The sequence below is a fragment of the Myotis yumanensis genome, unplaced genomic scaffold (genome assembly GCF_028538775.1).
Source record: "Myotis yumanensis isolate MYYU_CA2020_CCGP unplaced genomic scaffold, mMyoYum1.0.hap1 SCAF_23, whole genome shotgun sequence".
NCBI lineage: Eukaryota > Metazoa > Chordata > Mammalia > Chiroptera > Vespertilionidae > Myotis > Myotis yumanensis.
The window spans coordinates 3,065,550-3,086,407 of NW_027223774.1; the positions used below are offsets into that span (position 1 = coordinate 3,065,550).

Below are 20,858 nucleotides of genomic sequence, written 5' to 3' on the forward strand. Positions count from 1 at the left end.
TCCCCAGGCGCTGGACCCCGAGCCTAGAAAGGAGTGTGAATGGAGAGAGAATAGAGACCGGCTTCCAGCTGAAGCAAGTGGGAAAAGAAATCCTGGAGCCGGATTTCCTCCGGTTTTGGAACGGAGTCGTAGAGAACGCTGGGTGTGCTTTGGCGCCTGCGCGTTGGGTTGCCAGGGTTTATTCCGGGAGAGACCGTTGGCACCAAGCGGCGCAGGCGCATCCGAGGCCGGGCTGGTCTAGGTGGGCGGGGCCGGGAGAGGCCGGGCCGCACGCGCACGCGCACTGCCGCCCCGGCGCGCGGCCTCCCCGCGCACCCCGACGGCCGCGGGAGGGCGGGGTCTCCTGCGTGCCCCTGCGCGGGGGGGATTGTGGGATAGTGGGGGACTGAGCCGGGCGTCGGAGGCCCTGAGCTGACTGCAAAGCCGGGAGACGCCGCGGGTGTGAGGAAGAGGCGGTGGAGGAAGCGGGCCTCGGCCGCCGCTCAGCACTGCGGCCTGCGCGGAGGACGTCTTCCCGACCGGCCTCGGCTCTGCCGCGGGGCGCTGGGCCCGGCTTCCCGGCTGAGAGCCTGCGCGGGCCTCGCGACCCCGCCGACCGCACCCCTGCACCCCTGCACTCCCACCCGCAGCCGCCGGCGCGGACACCCGAACTCCGGACCTCGGCGCGCGAGGGCCCCCCCGGAGGCCCGAGGGCGCGTGCGCGAGACCCCGCCGCCCCCCGCCCCCACGTACCGGGCCCTGAGCAGGGCCGGAGCCGCCAGCGGCGGGGCGGGGGGGGCGCCCCGATGAGCCCCGAGTGCGAGGAGCCGCCGCCCCTCCGCGCAGGTGAGCTGCCGCCCCGGTCCCCCGGGCCGGGCACCCCGAGTCCCGCACCCCGTCCCCGGGAGCCCCGCCGGGTACCCTCGGGTCCACTCAGCTCTCCTCGGACCCTTCTCTCCTCCTGGGGCTCCTTCCAGTCGCGTCCCTCAGCCCCCCAAGTCCCTTAGACTTCTCAGCCCCCCAAGTCTCTTTGACTCCTCCTCAGCCCCCCAAGTCCCTTTGACTTTTCCTCAGCCCCCCAAGTCCCTTTGACTCCTCCTCAGCCCCCCAAGTCCCTTTGACTTCTCAGCCCCCCAAGTCCCTTAGACTTTTCCTCAGCCCCCCAGTTTCTCCCCTGTAGGTCATCCCCACTCTGCCTCTTGGCCTTCCCCTCCCCCATCCCCTCCCCCTGTCCCCCCACCTCTCCCTGCCCCCTGGGACTCAGCCCCCACCCCCATCTCCCCTCCTCAGACCCTTCCCGTGGCCGCCACCACCCCTTCGCCCGCCCCTGCCCCCCGAACTCCGTGCTGTCTCGCTCTCACCCCGGGGGCTCGGCAGGCAGGGGGGGCTCCCTCGGCCCTGCCCGCTCTCTGGCTCCGGCTTCCTGGGCGCTGGGTGTTGGGGGCACTTCCGTTCTTGACGCTGCGGCCTGGAGGGCAGGGCAGGGCGCCTGGCGGGGAGCTGGCTCTGGGCACCGAGCAGGGCGCCAGCCTTGGCGACCCCAGCCCTGGGCCCCCCGCACCTGCAGAGCCTGCAGTCCCAGTGACCGGCCGAGGGGCAGGTCACTCGGTGCCGGGTGCCGTGGGAGGCCGGGCCAGGCGGCACCGGTGGAACTGGCTCAGCGGGCGGGTGTCTCTCTAGGAAGGAGGCGTAGGTGTGGACAGACGGTGCTGGGAAGAAGGGCCTTCCCTGTGGCAGGAGCAGCACGTGCACACACGTGTGCGCGCACACATGAAGGCGGGGGCCCGGGAGCCTGTGCACCGGGCCTGCGTGTGCGGCTGGGGTGCTGGCGTGTTGGGAGGCAGGGGCCCCGATACCTCAGGGGGCTGCTCATCGTTGTCCTGGAGGGTGACCTGGCGGGGTCTTGTCTTCCTTTTTTTTTTTTAAATATATTTTTATTGGTTTCAGAGAGGAAGGGAGAGGGAGAGGGAGAGGGAGATAGAAACATCAACGATGAGGGAGAATCATTGATCGGCTGCCTCCTGCACACTGGGGACCGAGCCTGCAACCTGGGCCTGTGCCCTGACCAGGAATCGAACCCGGTTCCTAGGTCGATGCTCAGCCACGGAGCCACGCTGGCCGGGCCAGGCGAGGTCTTTCTTGCTGCTCTTGGACGTACAGACGATCCCTTTACCACCAGCCTGGAAAGCAGGGTGCTGCTGTGAGAAAGCGGGGCTGTCAGGTGTGGTTTGGGGTTGAGAGCTGTAAAGCAGCATCCGTGGGGGGTCGGGTGGCGCTGACCCCCACGCTCCCCCGAGGCTGCTCCTGGTGGGTTGGCCGCTCTGGGTACGAGCCCGGCGCAGGGTGCGGGGCCCCGAAGGCAGTGACTTGGTTTGGGATTATCTCGTGTTGTGGTTTTCAACTGGGGGTGATTGTGTCCCCCCAGGGGACACGACATTGGCTGGAGGCATTTTTGGTTGTTAGGACCAGTGTGGGGTGGGGGGGTGGGGGGGGGGTGCGTCCGATGGGTAGAGTCCGCGATGCTGGCGAGCAGTGCCCGGGGCGGAGCCCACACAGTGTCTGCGGGGCCCCGGGGGCTGCACCCTGCCCTCGCTTGGGTGCGATGTAGTCTTGGCTTGTCTGCCCTGTTGCCACCCAAGAGCGGCTGTGTGTTGTGTATTTTGACTGACTTTTGTGATTTTGGTACGTTTTGTCCGGCCGTCTCCGGTCCCTCGGCCCCAGCAACTGCTCCTCAGGATCTGTGGCCCCGGGACCTTCAGTTTTCATTCATTCACACCCCCCTCCAATCCCCTCCAACCCCCGGGTCTGGGGGCCTGCCCTTGTGCTGGGTCCTGGGCACCGGGCAGGGGAGGCAGGTGACCAAACAGACAGATGCTGTCACAGAACCCCCGACGCTGTCACAAGGCGGCCACGGAAGCCGTGGAAGCGTGGAACCGGCCCCTCGGCAGTCAGGGGAGGCTTCTTGGAGGAAGTGGTGCCTGCGCCGAAGCCTGAAGGACCCCGGAGGAGCTAGTGAGGCTCGGAGAGCAGAGCTGGAGGACAGAGGCGGGAGCGCCTGGGCCAGGGCGAGGCCAGGGCGCAGAGGAGCAGTCAGGTGTGGCAGGAGTGTTGAGCGCCATGCGGGTGGCAGGCAGAGATGAGGTGAGAGGCCAGAGTGTTGGTGACAGTGAGGCCTTCCTGTCTGCTGGGCTCCCGGCCCCTCAGTGGGCAGGCTCAGCACGGGGGTGGGGACACGCCACCCTTCAGGGCCAGGCCGTGGTTTCCCTCGGAACCCCCGGCCGTGGCTCTTCCCCGGGAAGTGCGGTCAGCTGGGCCCCGCGGGCTTAGGTCCTGGTCTCAGGCCACGGCGATCTCCATTTGGACAGGCAGGACTGGAGCCCGGGCCTTTCTGACTGGGCCCGGCTAGCACTCACTCTGCCCCTCTCCCTTCTCCAGCGGCCGTTTCAAAATCTGTGTGTTGTGCTTTTTCTTTTTTTCCTTTGAACCCATGTCCCATCCCCGAGACTGTACTGAGTGTGAGCTTTCGGGCCCTGGTCGGCCTCGGCCTGGTGTCCCAGCCCCTTCTGTTTCCTGATTGCGCATCCTCTGGGGTGGGACCGGCACAGCCACCCTCTTAGGGGGGTCAGCTCTGGGGTCAGAGGGCAAGGCACCTAACTGGGGACGCCCAGCCTCCCGAACCACATAGGTCCCAGGCCGTCCTGCCATGTGGCCTGGGCCAGGTCCCTCTCCGGCCTCCTGTCCCCCAGGGTGTCCCACCGCCTACCTTCCGGGGTCTGTGTCGGGTTGCATGGCAGCACACGTACGGAGTCCTGCTGCTACCGGCTCCCCGTCCGTGGAGTCAGACGTCCCCCGTCCCCTTTCCAGATTTGGCTGAGAGGTGACAGTGGGTTGGGGGAGTTAGAGGGAGGTGGTCTTGCTGCCCTCCGACCTGCTGGGCCCTGTGGGGGACGGACTGGCTGCCAGCAGCGGGGTCTCCCCTCTGGGGCTCGCCTGGCCTGCGTCTCACTAGAGCAGCCAGTGTCCCGAGGTGGCAGTGGTCAGCAGGTCCCCGGTGGCCTCTCTGGACACTGGAGCCTCTGCTGAGCCTCCCGGCAGCTCAAGTGGCCGCCTGGAGCCCTCCCAGAGGCCTCCGCACCCTTGACCTCCACTTCCGGGTGCGTGGGGCCGGGGCCGGTGAGGAAGGGGTGTCAGATAGAGGATCTGCCCAGGGGCTCCCGGCAGGCGGAGCTGTGTGGACGGTGGCCCTGCGGGCACTGCAGTCAGGCCCGTCTGGGGGACAGGAGCCCGAGAGCCACGCAGCCGCGCGAGACCCCGGGCGCTGGCAGAGCCAGCCGAGGGGGAGGTGTTTGTGCTTCATGGCTTCCTTTCTCACTACAGTTCCCCCTTCTTCCGTTTGCAGGCAGTCTTCGTTTTCAAACGGTCGCTAAAAACTAGCGGTAGTCACTTCCGTTTTCTTGGTTTGCTACAAGTGGCAAAGGGTGGGGGTGGCGGGGAGTGTGGTGCCCGACAGTATTTGAATGACTCGAGTCACTCAGGCAAACGGGCCCTTCTTTCCCCTTCGGTCACCCAGGGGTGTGGGGCCCCCTTCGCTCCCACAGTGCCCTGGCCCCGCTGGCCCCGGGGACTGACAGGACGGGGCCAGCACCTGCTGGGCTCTGGCCTGTCACCTGCCTGACCCAGCTGTCCTTACAGCGTGGCCCTTCCGGCTGGAGGTGCCCCATTTCGCCGACAGGAAACGAGGCTCCTGGATGCCAGGTGCCTGGCCCAGGCGCACCCCATTGAGAGAAGGAGAGCCACCCTCCTGTCCAGGCCCCAGGAAGGCCCGGAGGACTGGGCTGGAGTGAATTGAGAGTTTGTGGCCGGGAAGGTTTTCCTTTTCCTGTTTTGTGTGTGTTCTCCTTTCCAGTTCGGTTTGTCATTCTGTGCAGCGTTGAGAAGTGACGTGTGTAGGGCACCAACCACTACTCGGTTGCGTCTGGTCCTTGCAGCCTCCTGATTTTCGGAGGGGCAACCTGAGGTTCTGAGAGTTGAAGGGGCCATTGGGTTGTGTGGATCCTGGATCCACAGTCCATGTCACCTAGCTCCACCCCCCCTATCCACCCCCCCTACCCCCAACCCCCGTCTTATTGCAGCCGCCCCCTCCTTACTGTAAATCTCTGGAAAGCCAGCTTTGGGAGGGAAGCCCACCTGTCCAAAGGGGTGGGGCCTGGGGGGATAGCCTGCACCCTCTAACCATGAGCTTTGGAAGTGGATGGGCCTCTCGTCAGGACAGTGGGGCTCACAGGGTCTGGGATCGGGGGTCTGCCTCTTGGCAGTCGGGGCTCCTCCCTGGGGGCCCACGTCCTGCACCTGTCAAATGGGAATAAAACCTGCTCCACCTCCTCACTACGGGCAGTGACGCAAGGTGCCCCACGCGGGTTCAGGTTCTCTGCAGGGTTGGCTGGGTCCCACCCTGCCCCACCCGGAGGGTACCCAGTTCGGGGCCTGTGGTGGTGAGGTGGGACGGGGAGCCTGGGTGGGCTCCGCCTTCGTGAGCTTCAGCTCCGCGGGCAGCTGGCGCCCTGTCAGCCGGGTGACTGCACGCTCGGCAGTCTGGTCTGTTTGTTTTGGTGACGGTTTTTGTTGAGATGTAATTCATACACCGTATGATTCACCCGTTACAGTGCGCAGTTCAGTGGCTCCTCGCACAGCCGCAGAGCCGGGCAGCATCACCACAATGGGTGTTTGGGTGGAGGCATAACTGACAAGGGAAATGGTATGTAATTGATTTTAGAACTTTGGGGGGACTTCTGGTGAACATCCTGTTCCCGAAAGGAAACCCCGTGCCTATTAGCAGTCATCTCCCCGGCTCCTATGGAGTCACACGGCGTGTGGTCCCGGTGACTGCTCTGCCCACTCCGCTTGGGCGGCCTTTTGGCCTCTCTGGGCCCCTCACTGCCACTCGAAAGTCTCCGATGTAAACAGGTGGTGTTCTTCCCACGTCGAGATCCTTGCTTCTCGTGGCCCAGGTGACGGCTGCCCAGCTCAGGTTCTGCCAGGCTCTGCCTCGCGGGGGAGGTGTGGTGCGGTTCTGTCATGCAGTCAGGGCGCGTGCAGTGCCTGTGGATCGTCCCTGTGACCGCGATGTGCTGGGCACTTTGGGACACGTGTCCCGGAAGTGGTGGGCAGGGGCCCTTGGTGCTTAGAATTCGGGGACTGGAGAGGCCATCATGGGGCTTTGGGCCAGGAACCAACGTGAGACACTCAGATATGTGGCTCAGAAAAGTGGCCTGAATGGGGGTGGGGTGAAGGCTGGACCGAGTCTGACTCTGTGGTAGGATAGGACCCTGTGAGGTGCTGTCCCCTCCTGGCTGGCCCTGCACTCGGGCCACACCTCCAGGCGTGTCGGCCGGGGCGTAGGAGCAGACACGAGACCCTCAGGATTGTTGTGGATTTAAAGCCACTTGTTCCTGGGCACGGCCAGGAGGTGCCCCGGACGGCCGAGGGGACTGAGGCTCCGTGGAGGCCAGAGAGGAGAGCCAGGGCAGTGGTGTCTTGAATGGACGGAGACTTGGACAGCTGGTCACCTGCCCCCACTGGCTCCACCTGGCTCAGTCCGGCTGCTTCCCCAGTCAGCGTCGTTCTCCTCGGGCTGTTGCTCTGTCCGTGGCTGGCGTGCCGTCCATGCCGGGCGGGCGGTGTGGGGCAGAGAGGACTTGGGCCTCGGAGAGGAGGGGCTGGCTGGTGGGTCTGGAGGTGCCCAGGAGGGGCTCGTCCTCTAGGTCCGTCCGCGGTGGCCTCTGCCTCGGGGGTCTTCACAGGGCAGGTGACAAGCGTGAGCTGGTCAGGGCCTGTGCTGGGCTGCAGAGCCCCCAGCTTCCCTGGGCCTGAGTTGCCCATGGGTGACGGGGTGATGCATCCCTCAGACGGCCGTGGGGACAGCAGCCCGGGGCCTGGCTGCAAGCTCAGGGGGTTTGCAGCTGGTGGTCTGGCTGTGAGGGGCCTGTAGGGGACACTGAGCTCATGCGCACAGGGGCTTGGGTCCACCCGGTGCCTGGTGAGCGCTCCGCAGGAGGTGCTCCTGAGGCCACAGCCAGGCCTGAAGGTCAAAGCCAGGGCGCCCTCCTCCGGGAGTAAGAGCCGGCCTGTCCTCCCTGCTGAGCCGGGGACCCTATCTGTCATGCATCCTTTGGGACCATCAGTGGCTGTACTGGGAACACCGCCCCCCCCCCCCCCCCATTTCCCTCTTCCCTGTCCTGGGCTGTGGGTGGGGAGGGGGTTGGGTGTATTTGTGTGTGTGTGTGTGGCATCCAGGCAACGGCACAGACTTCCCTCTGCCTGCCACCGCCCCACGCCCTGCACCACGTGGCGATTCGCTGGGCTGGATGGTAGCTGCGTGCTGGCCGTCATGGGCACTTGAATCTGTTCAGCAAATAAATTGAAGCGAGTTTGATGGCCGGGGTTCCAGGATGAGCACAGCTCTGGCCCCGCCTGGGGCCCCTGCCCAGCTGTGGGGACAGTGGACACTGGCCCTGGTGGGGCAGGACCTTGGTTGCTTCCTGCACAGGACTCTCCCTCGCGGGCCCTGAGCACGGTGCACACTCGGGCTTTTCTGGGCCTGGGGCTGAGGGTTGAGCAGGACAGTTGGCCCCAGGGGTCTGGACCGGAGGCAGCTAGGGGAGACACGGGGTCCGGTGCTTGCTGAGTTGGCCGGCGGGCTCAGCGGTGACAGCCCCTACCCGCAGGGCGCCATGTTTTGGAAGTTTGACCTGCACACGAGCTCGCACCTGGACACGCTGCTGGAGCGGGAGGACCTGAGCCTGCCCGAGCTGCTGGACGAGGAGGACGTGCTGCAGGAGTGCAAGGTCGTCAACCGCAAGCTGCTGGACTTCCTGCTGCAGCCGCCGCACCTGCAGGCCATGGTGGCCTGGGTCACCCAGGAGCCGCCGGCCAGTGGCGAGGAGCGGCTGCGCTACAAGTGAGCCTGCGCAGTCTGTCCCAGGGGCTCCTGGTGGGGACGAGGAGGCCGAGGCGGGAGGCCAGGCGCCGGGGTGCAGACCTACAGCCTGGGCGCCAGAGCACTCACGGCAGGGCTCCGTGGAAGCGCCTTTATTGTGGGGAGCAGCGGCTGGCCAGTCTGGTTTCAGTGGCCCCGTCCCCACCCCACCCCAGATTCTTTCTCCTTGCGTTTTCTTCCATTGGGTTTTTGTCGAGGTGAGTGTAGCATCGCGTGCAGTTGTGAGGAGGAATACTGAGCTCCCTGTGCACTGCCTGCTTCCCCGTGGTGACACTGCGTGACACAGACCAGCGTCACAGCTTCTGGTGTGGCTTAGAGCAAGTCCTCTAACTCCAGACAGAACCTTTGTACCTGTAGTTCTCTCGTAACTTTCCCTTCTTTGGAGTATGAGTTGGATGAGATGTGCCTGGTGCCAGGAGCACAGGGCATGGCTGGGAGCAGAGTTGGCATGGACCCTAGGTGGCCGCCGCCCCCTCCTGCACACCCCTCTGCCCTTCTCTCCCACCCACCCCGTCACCCCACGGGTACTTAGGGCCCTGGGTGTGCTGGGGCCAGGCTGGCAGGGCCCCGTTGGCACGATGGGAATCGTCTCCACAACTGGGCACTTCCGTCTGCCCTGGTCCACCGCCCTTCTCAGGCCCTGCACAGCCCATACCTCACTCGGGCTCCCTTCGGTTCATCCTCCCTGTTCCCTGGTGCCACCCTCTGCCCAGCCCCTCACCCCAGGGTGGTATGCGGGCCTCATCTCTGCGACTTCTGTGCCTGAGGCCTGAGCCAGATGGTGCGTGGGTGAGGGCTGCCGTGCCCTTTGTAAAGTGGGAGTTGGTGAGGGTGCGGGGATCTCTGGTAGGGTCGGCCGAACCCTCTGATGTCCATCTGTCTGTCATATACCTGCTCCCACATGTGTTTTCCCTCCTTCGCTCTGACCTCGGTCCGTCGTCCCCCTCCCAGCATCCCCCCTCCTTTGAGTGTGTCCAGTGGCCCCAAGGACTGGGTCTTGCTCACAGAAGCCAGGAACACAGGGAGCCTCCATTTCACCACCTGTGCCCTCCTGGCCCTGGATCCCTGCCCTGCTCCCAGGAACCCAGGGGAGGAGGCACCCAGGGCGCCTACAGCTCACAGGGCATCTCAGCAGGTTGTGGTCCCCCCGGACCAGGGCGGCCTACTGGGCAGAGCGGCCCTCGAGCCAGTATGTGGAGAAGGTGGTGGGTGAGGGTGGTTTTAGATCACTGGACAGACTGTGAAGGGGAGGCTCTGGTGGTGACCAGCAGGCAATGTCAGGAGGGGACAGGCTAGCTCGTTGGGGTCAGGAGGGTGGACATGCTGTGGGGTTCCGACAGGGAGGTGAGAATGGCGCCGCTGGCTCTCCCCCTTATCTGTTTCCCTCTCTGGATGTGACAGCCCCCTGCCCGCCCCCCAGGTACCCCAGTGTGGCCTGCGAGATCCTGACCTCGGACGTGCCCCAAATCAATGACGCCCTGGGCGCCGACGAGTCCCTGCTGAACCGGCTCTACGGCTTCCTGCAGAGCAGCGGCTGCCTCAACCCGCTGCTGGCCAGCTTCTTCAGCAAGGTCATGGGCATCCTCATCAACCGCAAGACAGACCAGGTACCCGCCGTCCGGGGTGCCCCTGCGGGTCGGGGGGCGCCTCCCGGTCCCGCCGTCTGACATGGCCGTGCCCGCAGCTCGTGTCCTTCCTGCGGAAGAAGGACGACTTCGTGGATCTGCTGCTGCAGCACATCGGCACCTCGGCCATCATGGACCTGCTGCTGCGGCTCCTCACCTGCGTGGAGCGGCCCCAGCTGAGGCAGGAGGTGGTCAACGTGAGCTCCAGGGAGGGCCGGGCTGGCCGGGGGGGGTGGGGCCTGGTGGTGGGCCAGTGAGCGGAGCCCCATTTTTTTCTCACCCCAAGTGGCTCAACGAGGAGAAGATTGTCCAGCGGCTCATCGAGCAGATCCACCCATCAAAGGATGACAATGTGAGTGTCTCGGGCACACCAGGCCCCTCCCTCCAGAGGGGGGTTGAGGAGAAAAGGAGGCGCTGGGAACCCTGTGCCCATCTCCCCGCTCCCTGACGTAGTGGCAGAACTGAAAGGGGTTGACCCACATGGACGTTTCTGAGCCAAGAAGTTGGCACATCCTCCCTTGAGCGAGCAGGTCTGGTGAGGGTCCTCTGGGTCGGGGCTCTGTCCCTGCCTCCTCGCTGCTGCCCTCCCCTCCCCGGGGCCACCCACCTCCTCCCCTCCCGCTGGCTCTGCCTGGAGAGCCCTGCTTGTTCCTCAGAGAACCCACCTGGGCCCTCGGCTCTTCCCCGGCCCACAGGTGCAGGTAGTCAGCCCCCAGGGCCAGCCCGTACCCATCCCAGGAGGGTGGCGGCCGTCCAGGCCTCTGTGGCAGAGGGACCAGGGTCCCCACTGTGAGCCTGCCCGGACCCAGGGCTGCCTGTGGGTCCCGGGTCTGTGTGTCCTGGGTCTGCCTACAGCCCATTGGGTTAGGCTCTGCGTTCTGCTCATGTTCTTCCCTTGCTTGGCTTTTCTGGCAACAGCTCTATTGAGACTGAGTTATGCACTACGCCCGCCCACTCCTCACGTGGGACTCAGTGCTCCCGTGTCCTCACAGAGGGGCAGCTGTCACCTTTTGGTTTGCATCGCTCCAAAAGGAAGCCCTGTGCCCATTAGCTGTCACGCCGCTTCCCCTGTAGTTCCCAGCCCCTGGCAGCCACCAGTCTGCATCCTGTCTCTGGGTTTGCCTCTCCTGGGTGTTTCATATACATGGAGTCGCACATGTGGTCCACGGCTGACCTCTGCCTGAGCGCCGTGTCCTGTGCATCCGTGTTGTAGCGTGTCGGTGCTTCATCCTTTGCTGAGGCTGAGGAACGCTCTGCTCATGGAAAGAGCACGGTTGCTTCCCCTTCAGTAGTGGGCGGATGCCCCCTCTTTGGCCACTGACTGGTGCGGGTTTCTGTGGGACGTCTCCTTTTCCAGGAAGCCTTCCTTGGTTTCCCCTTTTCTCTGCCGTCTCTCCCCTCCAGTGTTTGGTGCCTGGAGCTTCCTCCCTAGGTACTTGTGTCCCTGTGCCTGTGCCATTCTCCTCCCTGTTCCTAAGGGCCGGGGCCAGATGGTCAACTCATGGGGGGGTCCAGACACCGGGCCGTGGGGGGCCCGGCAGCCAGGCTGGGGTCCTCAGCTCGCTCTCCCCGCCTCCCCAGCAACATTCCAACGCGTCCCAGTCCCTGTGCGACATCATCCGCCTGAGCCGGGAGCAGGTGATCCAAGTCCAGGACAGCTCGGAGCCCGACCAGCTGTTGGCCACCCTGGAGAAGTGGGTTTGCGGGCAGCGCCCTGGCCCAGGGAGGGACGCTGGCCTGGGAACCTAGGTCCCAGCCCTTGACCCTGACCCCTCTGCCCCAGGCAGGAGACCATCGAGCAGCTCCTGAGCAACATGCTGGAGGGGCAGCTGAACCCGTCCGTGCTCGTCAGCGGGGTCCAGGTGCTGCTGACGCTGCTGGAGCCCAGGCGGCCACGGTGAGGGTGCCTCCCCGCTCTGCGGCTCCCGGAGGGCACGGCCCCTTTCAGGGGTCACTGTGGCCTGACAGCCGAGGAAACAGGCCGAGTCCACTGCCCACAGCTTCCAGCTGGCGTCCCCACCCAGGGCCCCTCGGGCGTCACTGTCCAACACGCAGTGGGGCTTCTACCCTAGGGCCCTCAGGCCCCGGGGTGCCTCCCGCAGGCCCGCCCTCACGTCCTGGCCGCCTCCTGGCCGGGAGCAGCCTCAAGCTCCTCGCTAGGCATGTTCTGCACACGCATGCGCACAGGCTGTCTGGGCCGCTCACTGCCCTCGCCCTGCCCTGCTGCAGGTCCGAGTCTGTGATCGTGAACAACTTCTTCAGCAGCGTGGACGGGCAGCTGGAGCTGCTGGGCCAGGCGACCCTGGACAGCTCCGTGTCCAGCATGGGCGCCCTGCACGCCCTGCGCCCTCGGCTCACCCACTTCCACCAGCTCCTGTTCGAGCCACTGGAGGTGGGCTGGGCAGGCCTGGAGGGTGGCAGGGAAGGTTGCTCCTTAGCCCTGGGCAGCAGGGGGCCAGGAATTGAGCCTCCTCTATGTCTGCAGCTGGAGCCACTGCATACGACGTGGGGCACCCTGGCCCCGCCTCTGGGCAACACACGGCTGCACGTGGTCAAGCTGCTGGCCAGCGCCCTGAGCGCCAACGACGCAGCCTTGACCCAGGAGCTCCTGGCACTGGACGTGCCCAACACCATGCTGGTGCGGGGGCAGGGCAGTGGGCACGGGGGGTGGGTCGGGTGGGGCCTCTGGGATCTCTCCCTGCCAGCCTGCACCTCCCCCCCCAGGACCTCTTCTTCCACTACGTGTTCAACAACTTCCTGCACACGCAAGTGGAGGTGTGTGTGAGCGCCATGCTGAGCGCCGGGCCCCCTGCCGACAGCAGCCTCGAGACACCCGCCCCCAACCTCGGCGTGAAACACGTGAGCTGGGGCTTGCGGGTCCCCTCCCCCTCCACAGGCTGGGCTCTGCCCGTGTCTGTCCCCCGTGTCTGTCCCTCGCCTGCCTGGAGCCAGTGCTTGGTGTGACTTCGCGTCCTGGGGGTGGGGCCTCCGACTTGTCTTTAGGTCAGGTCTGGGGAAAAGTGGGTGACGCGGGGAGCTGAGTGGACGCGGTGAGCTCTGGAGGTGGGGTGTCCTGAGAAGGACTCCCCGGGGTGATGGCTGCCCAGCCATGGGTGTGGCCCAGCCCCAGGGAGGAGCAGTTCAGCGGGAGCTGGGATTTATCTAGATCAGCGGTTCTCATCCTGTGGGTCGCGACCCCTTTGGTGGTCGAACGACCCTTTCACAGGGGTCGCCTAAGACCATCCTGCAGATCAGATATTTACATGACGATTCATCACAGTAGCAACATGACAGTTATGAAGTAGCAACGAAAATAATGTTATGGTTGGGTCACAACATGAGGAACTGTATTTAAAGGGCCAGAAGGTTGAGAACCACTGGTGTAGATGGAGTGGGGTGTGGACAGGCCGAGGATGTTGTGGGGGAGCAGAGTGGGCAGCAGGGGAGGGGCAGGTGCGTGCGCGGGCTGTTTGGATGGGCGCTGCCCGTTCTAGAGGGAGCAGAGGCTCGGCTGCCAGGCGCTGTGGGGAGGCCGCCTCAGTCCCTGGCTGGCCTGCGGGCGGCGCTGTGACCCTGGCTGGTCCCCCCACAGCTGCTGCAGCAGTGCCGCCTGGTGGAACGCATCCTGACGTCCTGGGAGGAGAACGAGCGCGTGCAGTGAGTGTCCCTCCCGCCTTCCTTCCGGGTTGGGGGGGTGGCCGGGTGACCAGTGTCCAGCTTCGGCCTCCACCCCCACCCAGGTCCGCAGGCGGCCCGCGGAAAGGCTACATGGGCCACCTGACGAGAATGGCCAACGCCCTGGTGCAGAACACGGAGAAGGGGCCCAATGCCGAGCAGCTGGGGCAGCTGCTGAAGGGTGAGGGGCTCGCCCGTGGAGGCGGGGCAGGTGGGGGGAGGTGGAGGCCGAGGGCTGCCTCACGTCCTTGTCCCTGTCCCCTCCTGCCGAGCAGAGATGTCGGCTGAGCAGCAGGAGCAGTGGGAGGCCTTCGTGTCGGGACCCCTGGCCGAGACCAACAAGAAGAACATGGTGGACCTGGTGAGGCCCCCGCTTCCCGCTTCTGCAGCGCCCGCTCCCTCGTCCCCCAGACACAGGCCCTCACCCGCCTCCTGCTCCTGCCCCAGGTGAACACCCACCACCTGCATTCCTCCAGCGACGACGAGGACGACCGGCTCAAGGAGTTCAACTTTCCCGAGGAGGCCGTGCTGCAGCAGGTAGGCTGGGGCTCCGGGGGCTGGCCCGCCTGCCTGCGCGCCCGCCCTCCCGCCCTCCCGCCCTCCCGCCCTCCCGCCCTGACCATCACCGCGCTCCTGCAGGCCTTCATGGATTTCCAGATGCAGCGCATGACCTCGGCCTTCATCGACCACTTCGGCTTCAACGACGAGGAGTTTGGGGAGCAGGAGGAAAGTGTGAAGTGAGTGTGCCGCCGCCGGAGGCTGCCTGCGCGTGGCTTCTGCCATCCCCGCCCCCGGGCCTCCCTGGTCGCTGGGAGTGTTGGGAAGGGCCACCTGGCCCCCCTCCAGAGGCCTGTTCAATGGCCAGTTCTGCTTGTTGGTATTTGTGGCGGCAGCACCTTAAAATCGCCTCTGGTGTGTGGGCATGAACATTCTTTCCATCTTCCGAATTTCCTGCCACAGGCACCTGCAGCGTTTACAGTCAGAGAGAAAAATTCCAGTTGAGGAACGTTTTTGTAAACCGTATGGGCAGCCTTGTGACAGCACCACATAGCGAAGGGGCAGGAGCGGCCGGCTGGCACCACCTGCCCAGGGGGCTCCTTGCTGAGTCTGGTCCTGACACTGTCAGCCCTCGGCCAGGAAGGTCACTCAGGGCCTGGTCTCCTCGGGTGGGGTGCTCCTCGGGGCCGCGGGGCCCCCAAGGGAAGTGTCCGCTGAGCGGAAGAAAGAGGTCACTTTTGAAGAAGGAGCCTGTGATGCCCTGAGGCGGGCAGTGGGCTCCAGGGACGGGCAGGCAGGCACAGCTCAGACAGGGTTCCTGCTCCGCTCGGTCCCCTCGGGCACCTCTGCGAGGGCTGGGCAGGCAGGACGTCAGCTCTACGAATGTCCCCCCATGGCGGGCCTGCGCCGCGAGCGGGGAGTGTTAGCCAGTGGGGACGATTGCAGAGACGCAGCTGTGGATAGGGGATAGCCAGGGCGCGTGCCTGAAGGAAGGAGCAGCAGGAGGCAGCCTGTCTCAGCCTCCTCCCCGCCCCTGCTCCTCCCCCAGCGCGCCTTTCGACAAGACGGCCAACATCACCTTTTCCCTCAACGCCGACGATGAGAACGTGAGTGGCGCCCCGTCCTCTGGGGGTGGGGGCTGTGGGCAGTGCCGCCCACCCACCCTGCCGCCTGCACCCCGCAGCCCAACACCAACCTGCTGGAGATCTGCTACAAGGACCGGATCCAGCAGTTCGATGACGACGAGGAGGAGGAGGGCCAGGGCTCTGGGGAGTCCGATGGGGAGGATGGCGCCTGGCAGGGCAGCCAGCTGGCCAGGGGGCCCCGCCTGGGCCAGCCCCTAGGTGTGCGGTGAGTCCGCCCCCCCTCCTTTTCCGGGCCTTGTGGCATCTCTGCAGCTGCAGGGCAGTTCTCATGGGCTCGAGGGCACGAGCAGCCGTGGGAATGGAGTGTGTGTGCCAGTTGGGCCTCTCGGTGCTGAGGGATGGATGCCCCGCGCTGGTGGGTTAAGCTAAACAGGAGTCGGGTCACGGCTGTGGCTGCAGCTCACGGGGGCTCCCTCCGGTCTGGCTGCTCCAGGTGCGTCTCCCACCCTCCGTCCCTGGACTCCGCTCTCAGGGCCGAGCTCATGCAGGCGTTCCCAGAACGGCGGCAGACGGTCCCACCAGCTGCCCCACCCCCTCATTTCAGTCACATGACAGGTGGTGATGGTCCCTTCCTCCCAGGCCGAGCGTCAGGAAGCTGTGACCAGCTCCTTGCGCGACGTTGCCTTGTTTCCCTCCATACTGGCTGGCCCAGCGTCCCTGCCCCGGGCGCCTGCCCTGGAGGGTTCCTGGTGGGAGCACTAGAGGGTTTTACCTTTTTAATGACGGGGACCGAGCATGCAGGCGCGGGTGTGAATCCTGAGGTTTAGCCAGTCCCTGTCCCCCTGCGGACTGCTGCCTGCCCTCCCAGGGGTGCTGCTGCCCGGACCCCTGCTGGGTAGGTGGGTGTGGCTCTCTGCGCCTGAGGGCCATCGCTGTCGGGGTGCTCCCTGGCCCTCCCAGGGGAGCCGCTGTGTGAGCAGCCAAGGCCCAGGTTGTGCTCCCCATGTTTTTCTAAGAGTTTACAGCGTTGGCTCTCACGTCCGGGTTTGGTCTCCTCTGAGCGGCGGGCGGGTCCGCCTTCATTCTTTCACGTGGGCAGCCCCGTCCCAGCAGCCCTTGCTGAGGGGCCTGTCCTTCCCCCACGACTGGGCGTTGGACTGCGTGAGGGTCTGTCTGCCCTCTGTGTCCCGGCCCGGCGGCCCGATGGCCATGTTCGTGCGCACGCTGCCCGGCCTGGATCCTGCTGTGTTGCAGCAGGTGGTGAACCTGGGAGGTGTGAGTCCTGCCGCTGGCTCAGGGTGTGTTGAAGGTTCGGAGTCCCTTGGGATTTCCTGTGAATTTTGGGATCCGCTTGTCAGTTTCAGCGAGAGCGGCCGTGGCCCTCCGCTGGGGGTGGCGTGGGTCCTGGTCCCTGAGCTGGGGTGTGTCTCCATGAATTTAGGTATTTTTCGCTTCCAGTAGCATTTTGAAGTTTCCAGAGCGTAGGTTTTGTTTCTTTTGTTGAATTTATCCCTGAGTGTCAGGTTCTCCTATGCAGCGGTGGATGGCATTGTCTGTCACTGAGGCGGCAACAAGTGGATAGACACGCAGTAGCTTTGGGCGTCGGCCCGCGTCCTGTGCCCTCGAGGAACTCCCCGATCCCTCAGCATTTCCTGCTAGAGTTAAGGCGCCTCTGGGGGCGGCTTCCTCCTTCCTCCGGCCTGGACGGCGTGGAGAAGTGGGGGCGTCTTGTTCCTGACGTGTGGGGACTGGGTATGGTGTGCGTGGTGGGTTAGGAGCGGCCTTTCAGGTTGCAGAAGCTCTCCTCTGTCTCCGTTTGCCGAGTGTCTGGTCTCAGTGATAGCAACACACTCCTTCCAGCCTCGGAGACGGGCCCTGCGCTCAGCATTCGCTCAGCCGCCCCGTCGGCGGGCAGGGTGGCCGGGTGACTTGGTCGTATCTCAGTCACGTCGGTGTTTTTGGAGCAGCTGCACGTGCTGACGTTGCTCTCAGCCAGGGACACAGCCGTGACAAGAGTCCCTCCCAGTCCCCAGCCAGTTTGGCCCATGGGCTGAGTGGTCCTGGGTTAGACTCCAGGCAAGGGCACCTACCTCGTCGCTCAAGCCCTGGCCCTGGCCCTGGTCGGGGCGTGTGCGGGAGGCAGACAGTTGAGGTGTCTCTCTCGCATTGATGTTTCTCTCCCCGCTCCCTTCCGTCCTCTAAATATCAGTGGACAGACATCTTCGGGTCAGGACTAAACAACACAGAGTCCCCCGAGTTTGTCGCCGGGGGAAGCGTGTCCCCTGAGAAGGCGGTGTGCTGGGAACAGTCTGTGAGGGAGGCGGGTGGGGCCTGCCTGCCCTTGTGTGGTGGCGGCTGTCCCCATCCCCACGAACTTCCTCCACCCTTTTATTATCTGTTGTCCCTTCACAGATGCTGGGGGCGGGGGAGGGGGGGAGCCCTGTGGCGTTGGGAGGTGCTGTGGCGTTGGGAGGTGGGGACGGGCGCTTCCCGTTCTCCCTGCACCAACAGCGCTCATGCTGGTTTCTGGGGCAGGAGTGGAGGCAGCACAGATAGCGAGGACGAGGAGGAGGAGGACGAGGAGGAAGACGGCGAGGAGGACGGCCAGGGGGCCCAAGATGGGGCCGGGCCCCCCTCTTACCCCAGCCCTGGCCCCCAGCCTCCCAGTGAGTGACCGCGCCGGCTGGGGGGTCTGGTGGACACAGGGTCTGCCTGCCCTGCTCACTGCTGCCCTGCTCTTACCCCAGGCTCCAGCTGGGCAGCCGCCTTTGACCCAGTGCCTACAGACACCCCGACCGGCCCCCAAGACTCTGGGGAGAAGGAGCCTCGCTCTGGGCCCCCTGCCCCTCAGGGGCCCGTCGGTGTGCCCCAGGACCTCCCCACCCCGAGCCCGGCCGGCCCGGTGGCCCCCCGCACTCTGCAGCTCAGGTGAGGCCACAGGCCAGGCTGGGAGCGGCCCGGTTCTGGTTCCGAGGGTCCAGCCCAACCGCCGGCTCCTTGGCTGCTTCTCCCCTTCAGGTCCCAAGACCCCGCACCCTCCTCAGCACCTCAGGAAGCCTCAGGTGGCGGCAAAGTAGCGGAGCCCTCAGGTCAGCACGGCCCCCTCCCTCCCCCGCGCCTCCCCACGCTGTCCCCCCCGCCTGGCACCCGCTGCTCAGGCTGCGCCTCTGTCTTCCCCAGCCCCCTGCCAGGCCTTGGTCAGCGTCAGGGACCTCCAGGCCGCCCTCCGAAGGACAAACTCCACCCCCTGCCCCTTGGACAGGTGACCTGCTGGGAACAGCTTCGGGGGGGCCGCGTGGGGAGGTGAATAAAGCCTGGCCTTTGGGGTTGTCGCCCTCGAGCTGCTCCAAGGGGCCCTGGCAAGACCGGCCAGGGCTGTAGGGCTGTGCCCGTGCCCACAGGAGTCACATAGGACCCTGCTGCCCAGGGCCTCCAGCCCACGCTCACCTCTGGCTCTGCGGGAGCCCCATGGCGGGAGGGGGCCTCACGAAGGGCCAGGAGGGGAAGGAGCGTGCAGACCCCATGTCCCCGACGACAGAGTTCCTGCCCAGCGGCCCCCGGGGTCTGCGTGTGGGGTCAGGGCTGTGCGCTGCTTCCCTGCCCCCGGGCTGCGGGCGAGGGCCTACACCGGGCGTGAGCGCCTGACCCCCGACTCCCCACAGTGCAACCAGAGACCCTGCTACCTCTGTCCCAGCCCTTGGGGCCCCCCAGCCCCCTCAGACCATGGAGAGGGAGAAGAGCCCAGAGCCCATGGGGCTCCCACAGAACCAGAGGTGAGCATGGGGTGGCCACGGCGGGTGGGGGGCCATCGTGGAGGAGGCACTGACCTCTCGTGTCCCCCTCTCCTGACAGTGCCCAGGCCCTGCAGCTGCCTCCAGTGCCCAACGGCTCTGCCCAGGGAGGGCCGGCGTCCCCAGGCTCCCAGTGAGTCGCCGGCCAGGGCTACAGGTGGGGGTGAGGGCAGGTGGGCCCACGGCTCCTCACCCCCGTCTCCCTCTTGCTTCCCAGGTAGCTGCCTGGTTCCGGTGATGGCGGCCAAACCTGTGCGCAGATCCTGCCCGGGCGGGGTCAGGGTGGGTCCCGTGATGGCCTGTTGCCCCATCACCCCATCCCGTCTCCACCCCCACCCATGTTCTCTCCTCTGGACTCCCAGGAGGCTGGTGCCAGGGAGACAGGCCCCACCCACCCCCATTTGCACTGAGAAAAAAAAAGATGGAGTTTTATCTCCTTGAATAAAGATATAGAGTCAAGTAGAAAGAAAGGAGAAAAGATTGAGAGAGAGAGAGACCTATATTCTATATTATATGTATGTCCAGGGAGGAGAGGGTGGAAGAGCCAGACGGAACGAGGCCTGGGCAGGTGGGGGGGACCTTCATCCCTTCCCAGCGGGGCTGTGTTGGGGTCCCCGAGGCACTGTCCCCCCCTCCCCAGCTGCCGTGCCCCCCGTGGCTCAGATGCCCACACCCACACTCGGCCTTTCAGCTCAGGTCCACCTGGGGGGTCCGAGTGGGGCCGTGCCTTCGCCCAGCCCCACGCCCCAGGCCTGCACTTTCCCCCGGGCCGGGAGCTCAAGGACCCTCGCCTGGCCCGCGGCTCTGGGGGCTGGGGTCCCGGCCAAGGCGCCTCTCCGGTGACATTCCCACGAGACCCCTGCGCCTCCCACAGGCCCTGGGCGGGGGTTTGGTGGGGGTCCAGCTGGGGTCCCCCTCCAGTGCCTGGAGGTCTGGGGTCCAGCCCAGTTGCCAAGTGACCTTGACCCAGCTCCCTCTCCGGCCGCGTGAGTGTGGGTGCCCAGCTGTTTCATACTGCAAATACGAATGAATAAAGGAGACAGTTTAAGACCCTGCTGCTCAGACCTTGAGTTCTGGGGGTGGGGCAGCGTCCTGAGCATCACCCGGCCTCGACTGGGCCTGGTCTCCAGAGCCGTGGCCCGGGGTCCCCTTAGTCACCCCAACCTCACGTGTCCACTGTTCAGCCGCCCTCTGTCCAGCCGCAGGGAGACCCTGCAGAAGCCACGTGCCCAACCCTCCCCCCTCGGGTGGGAGGTGACCCAGGAGCCAGGCTGGCCTCTCGGCGGTGCCTGCCAACGGGGTTCAGTTAAAGAACAGACCAGGCCTGGCCGGTTTGGCTTACTGGACAGAGCCTCTGCCTACGTGTGGAAGGGTCCCGGGTTCGATCCCGGTCCAGGGCACGGACCTCAGTTACAGGCTCCTCCCTGGCCCAGGCCGTGGTCTGGGCTTGTGCAGGAGGCAACCAATGGATGTTTCTCTCACATGGATGTTTCTCTGTCTTTCCCTCTCTCTTCCACTCTCCCTAAAAATCAATGGGAAAATATCCTCAGCTGAGGATTAACAAAAAAAAACATCGGCCATTTCAGCCCCGGTGTCTGCCTCCCGCGGAGGGTCTTTCGTGCACCACACGGTGGCAGGTGGATTCCAGTTCAGGCACACACCTAGGTTGCTGTTTGATCCCCGTCATTCAGTTTGGGTGGGGTGCATCCAGGAGGCAGCCGATCGCTGTGTGTTCTCTCTCTCTCCCTTCCTCCCCCCCCCTTTCCTCTTTCTAAAACCAATAAAGTTCTTCAAAGAAGTCAACCATTAATTTTTTTATTTTTGTTTTTTTTTTTGTTAATCCTCACCCGAGGACACTTGTCCATTGATTTTTAGAGAGAGTGGGAGGGGGAGAGACTGAGAGAAAGAAACATGGATGATGTGAGAGAGAGACAGCGATTGGTTGCCTCACACTCCTGCCCTGACCAGGGCCAGGGATCAAGCCTGCAACCGAGGTACGTGCCCTCGACAAAAAGAAGGGACCGAGAGCACCCCCAGGAAGCCGTGGTCCTGGGCCTCCCAGGCTGGTGCTGACCCGAGAGGGCAGGTCATCCCTGGCATTGATTAGATCAGGAAGTGTTTGTGTGGAGGCGCTGGGCGGGTGCAGGGCCTTGCAGGTTCTACAGGAGGGAGGCCAGTGCAGGAGGACCCAGCGGGGGGCGGCGGGGGG

At 65.1% G+C, this 20,858-nt stretch overlaps 1 protein-coding gene across 5 annotated transcripts; it reads left to right on the plus strand.

Annotated features, from left to right (window-relative positions):
- Positions 1-355: 355 nt before the first annotated feature.
- PPP6R1 (protein phosphatase 6 regulatory subunit 1) lies at positions 356-20,459 on the plus strand. Of its 5 annotated transcripts, none has more exons than XM_070401825.1 (24): positions 356-825; positions 7,704-7,936; positions 9,396-9,582; positions 9,660-9,797; positions 9,887-9,952; positions 11,182-11,294; positions 11,384-11,497; positions 11,830-11,992; positions 12,086-12,238; positions 12,325-12,459; positions 13,193-13,257; positions 13,341-13,456; positions 13,551-13,636; positions 13,723-13,812; positions 13,915-14,012; positions 14,822-14,879; positions 14,957-15,123; positions 17,394-17,524; positions 17,606-17,786; positions 17,877-17,947; positions 18,039-18,120; positions 18,521-18,631; positions 18,711-18,782; positions 18,867-20,459. In XM_070401825.1, the coding sequence occupies exons 2-24, from the start codon at positions 7,710-7,712 to the stop codon at positions 18,868-18,870; spliced, it is 2,628 nt and encodes an 875-aa protein (XP_070257926.1). In that variant the 5' UTR covers positions 356-825; positions 7,704-7,709; the 3' UTR covers positions 18,871-20,459. The 5 variants fall into 5 exon arrangements, with proteins under 5 accessions (XP_070257926.1, XP_070257927.1, XP_070257925.1 ...); XM_070401823.1 differs by lacking the exon at positions 356-825 and adding an exon at positions 3,103-3,120; XM_070401826.1 differs by lacking the exons at positions 356-825; positions 18,711-18,782 and adding an exon at positions 3,102-3,120.
- Positions 20,460-20,858: the final 399 nt, after the last annotated feature.

Bases quoted from the DNA above. Each gene is read 5' to 3' on its own strand.
- PPP6R1 (XM_070401825.1), top strand. From the start codon at position 7,710: ATGTTTTGGAAGTTTGACCTGCACACGAGCTCGCACCTGGACACGCTG. The intron at 17,948-18,038 runs GTCAGCACGGCC...TGTCTTCCCCAG, and splicing joins CAAAGTAGCGGAGCCCTCAG to CCCCCTGCCAGGCCTTGGTC. The intron at 18,632-18,710 runs GTGAGCATGGGG...CTCTCCTGACAG, and splicing joins GGGCTCCCACAGAACCAGAG to TGCCCAGGCCCTGCAGCTGC.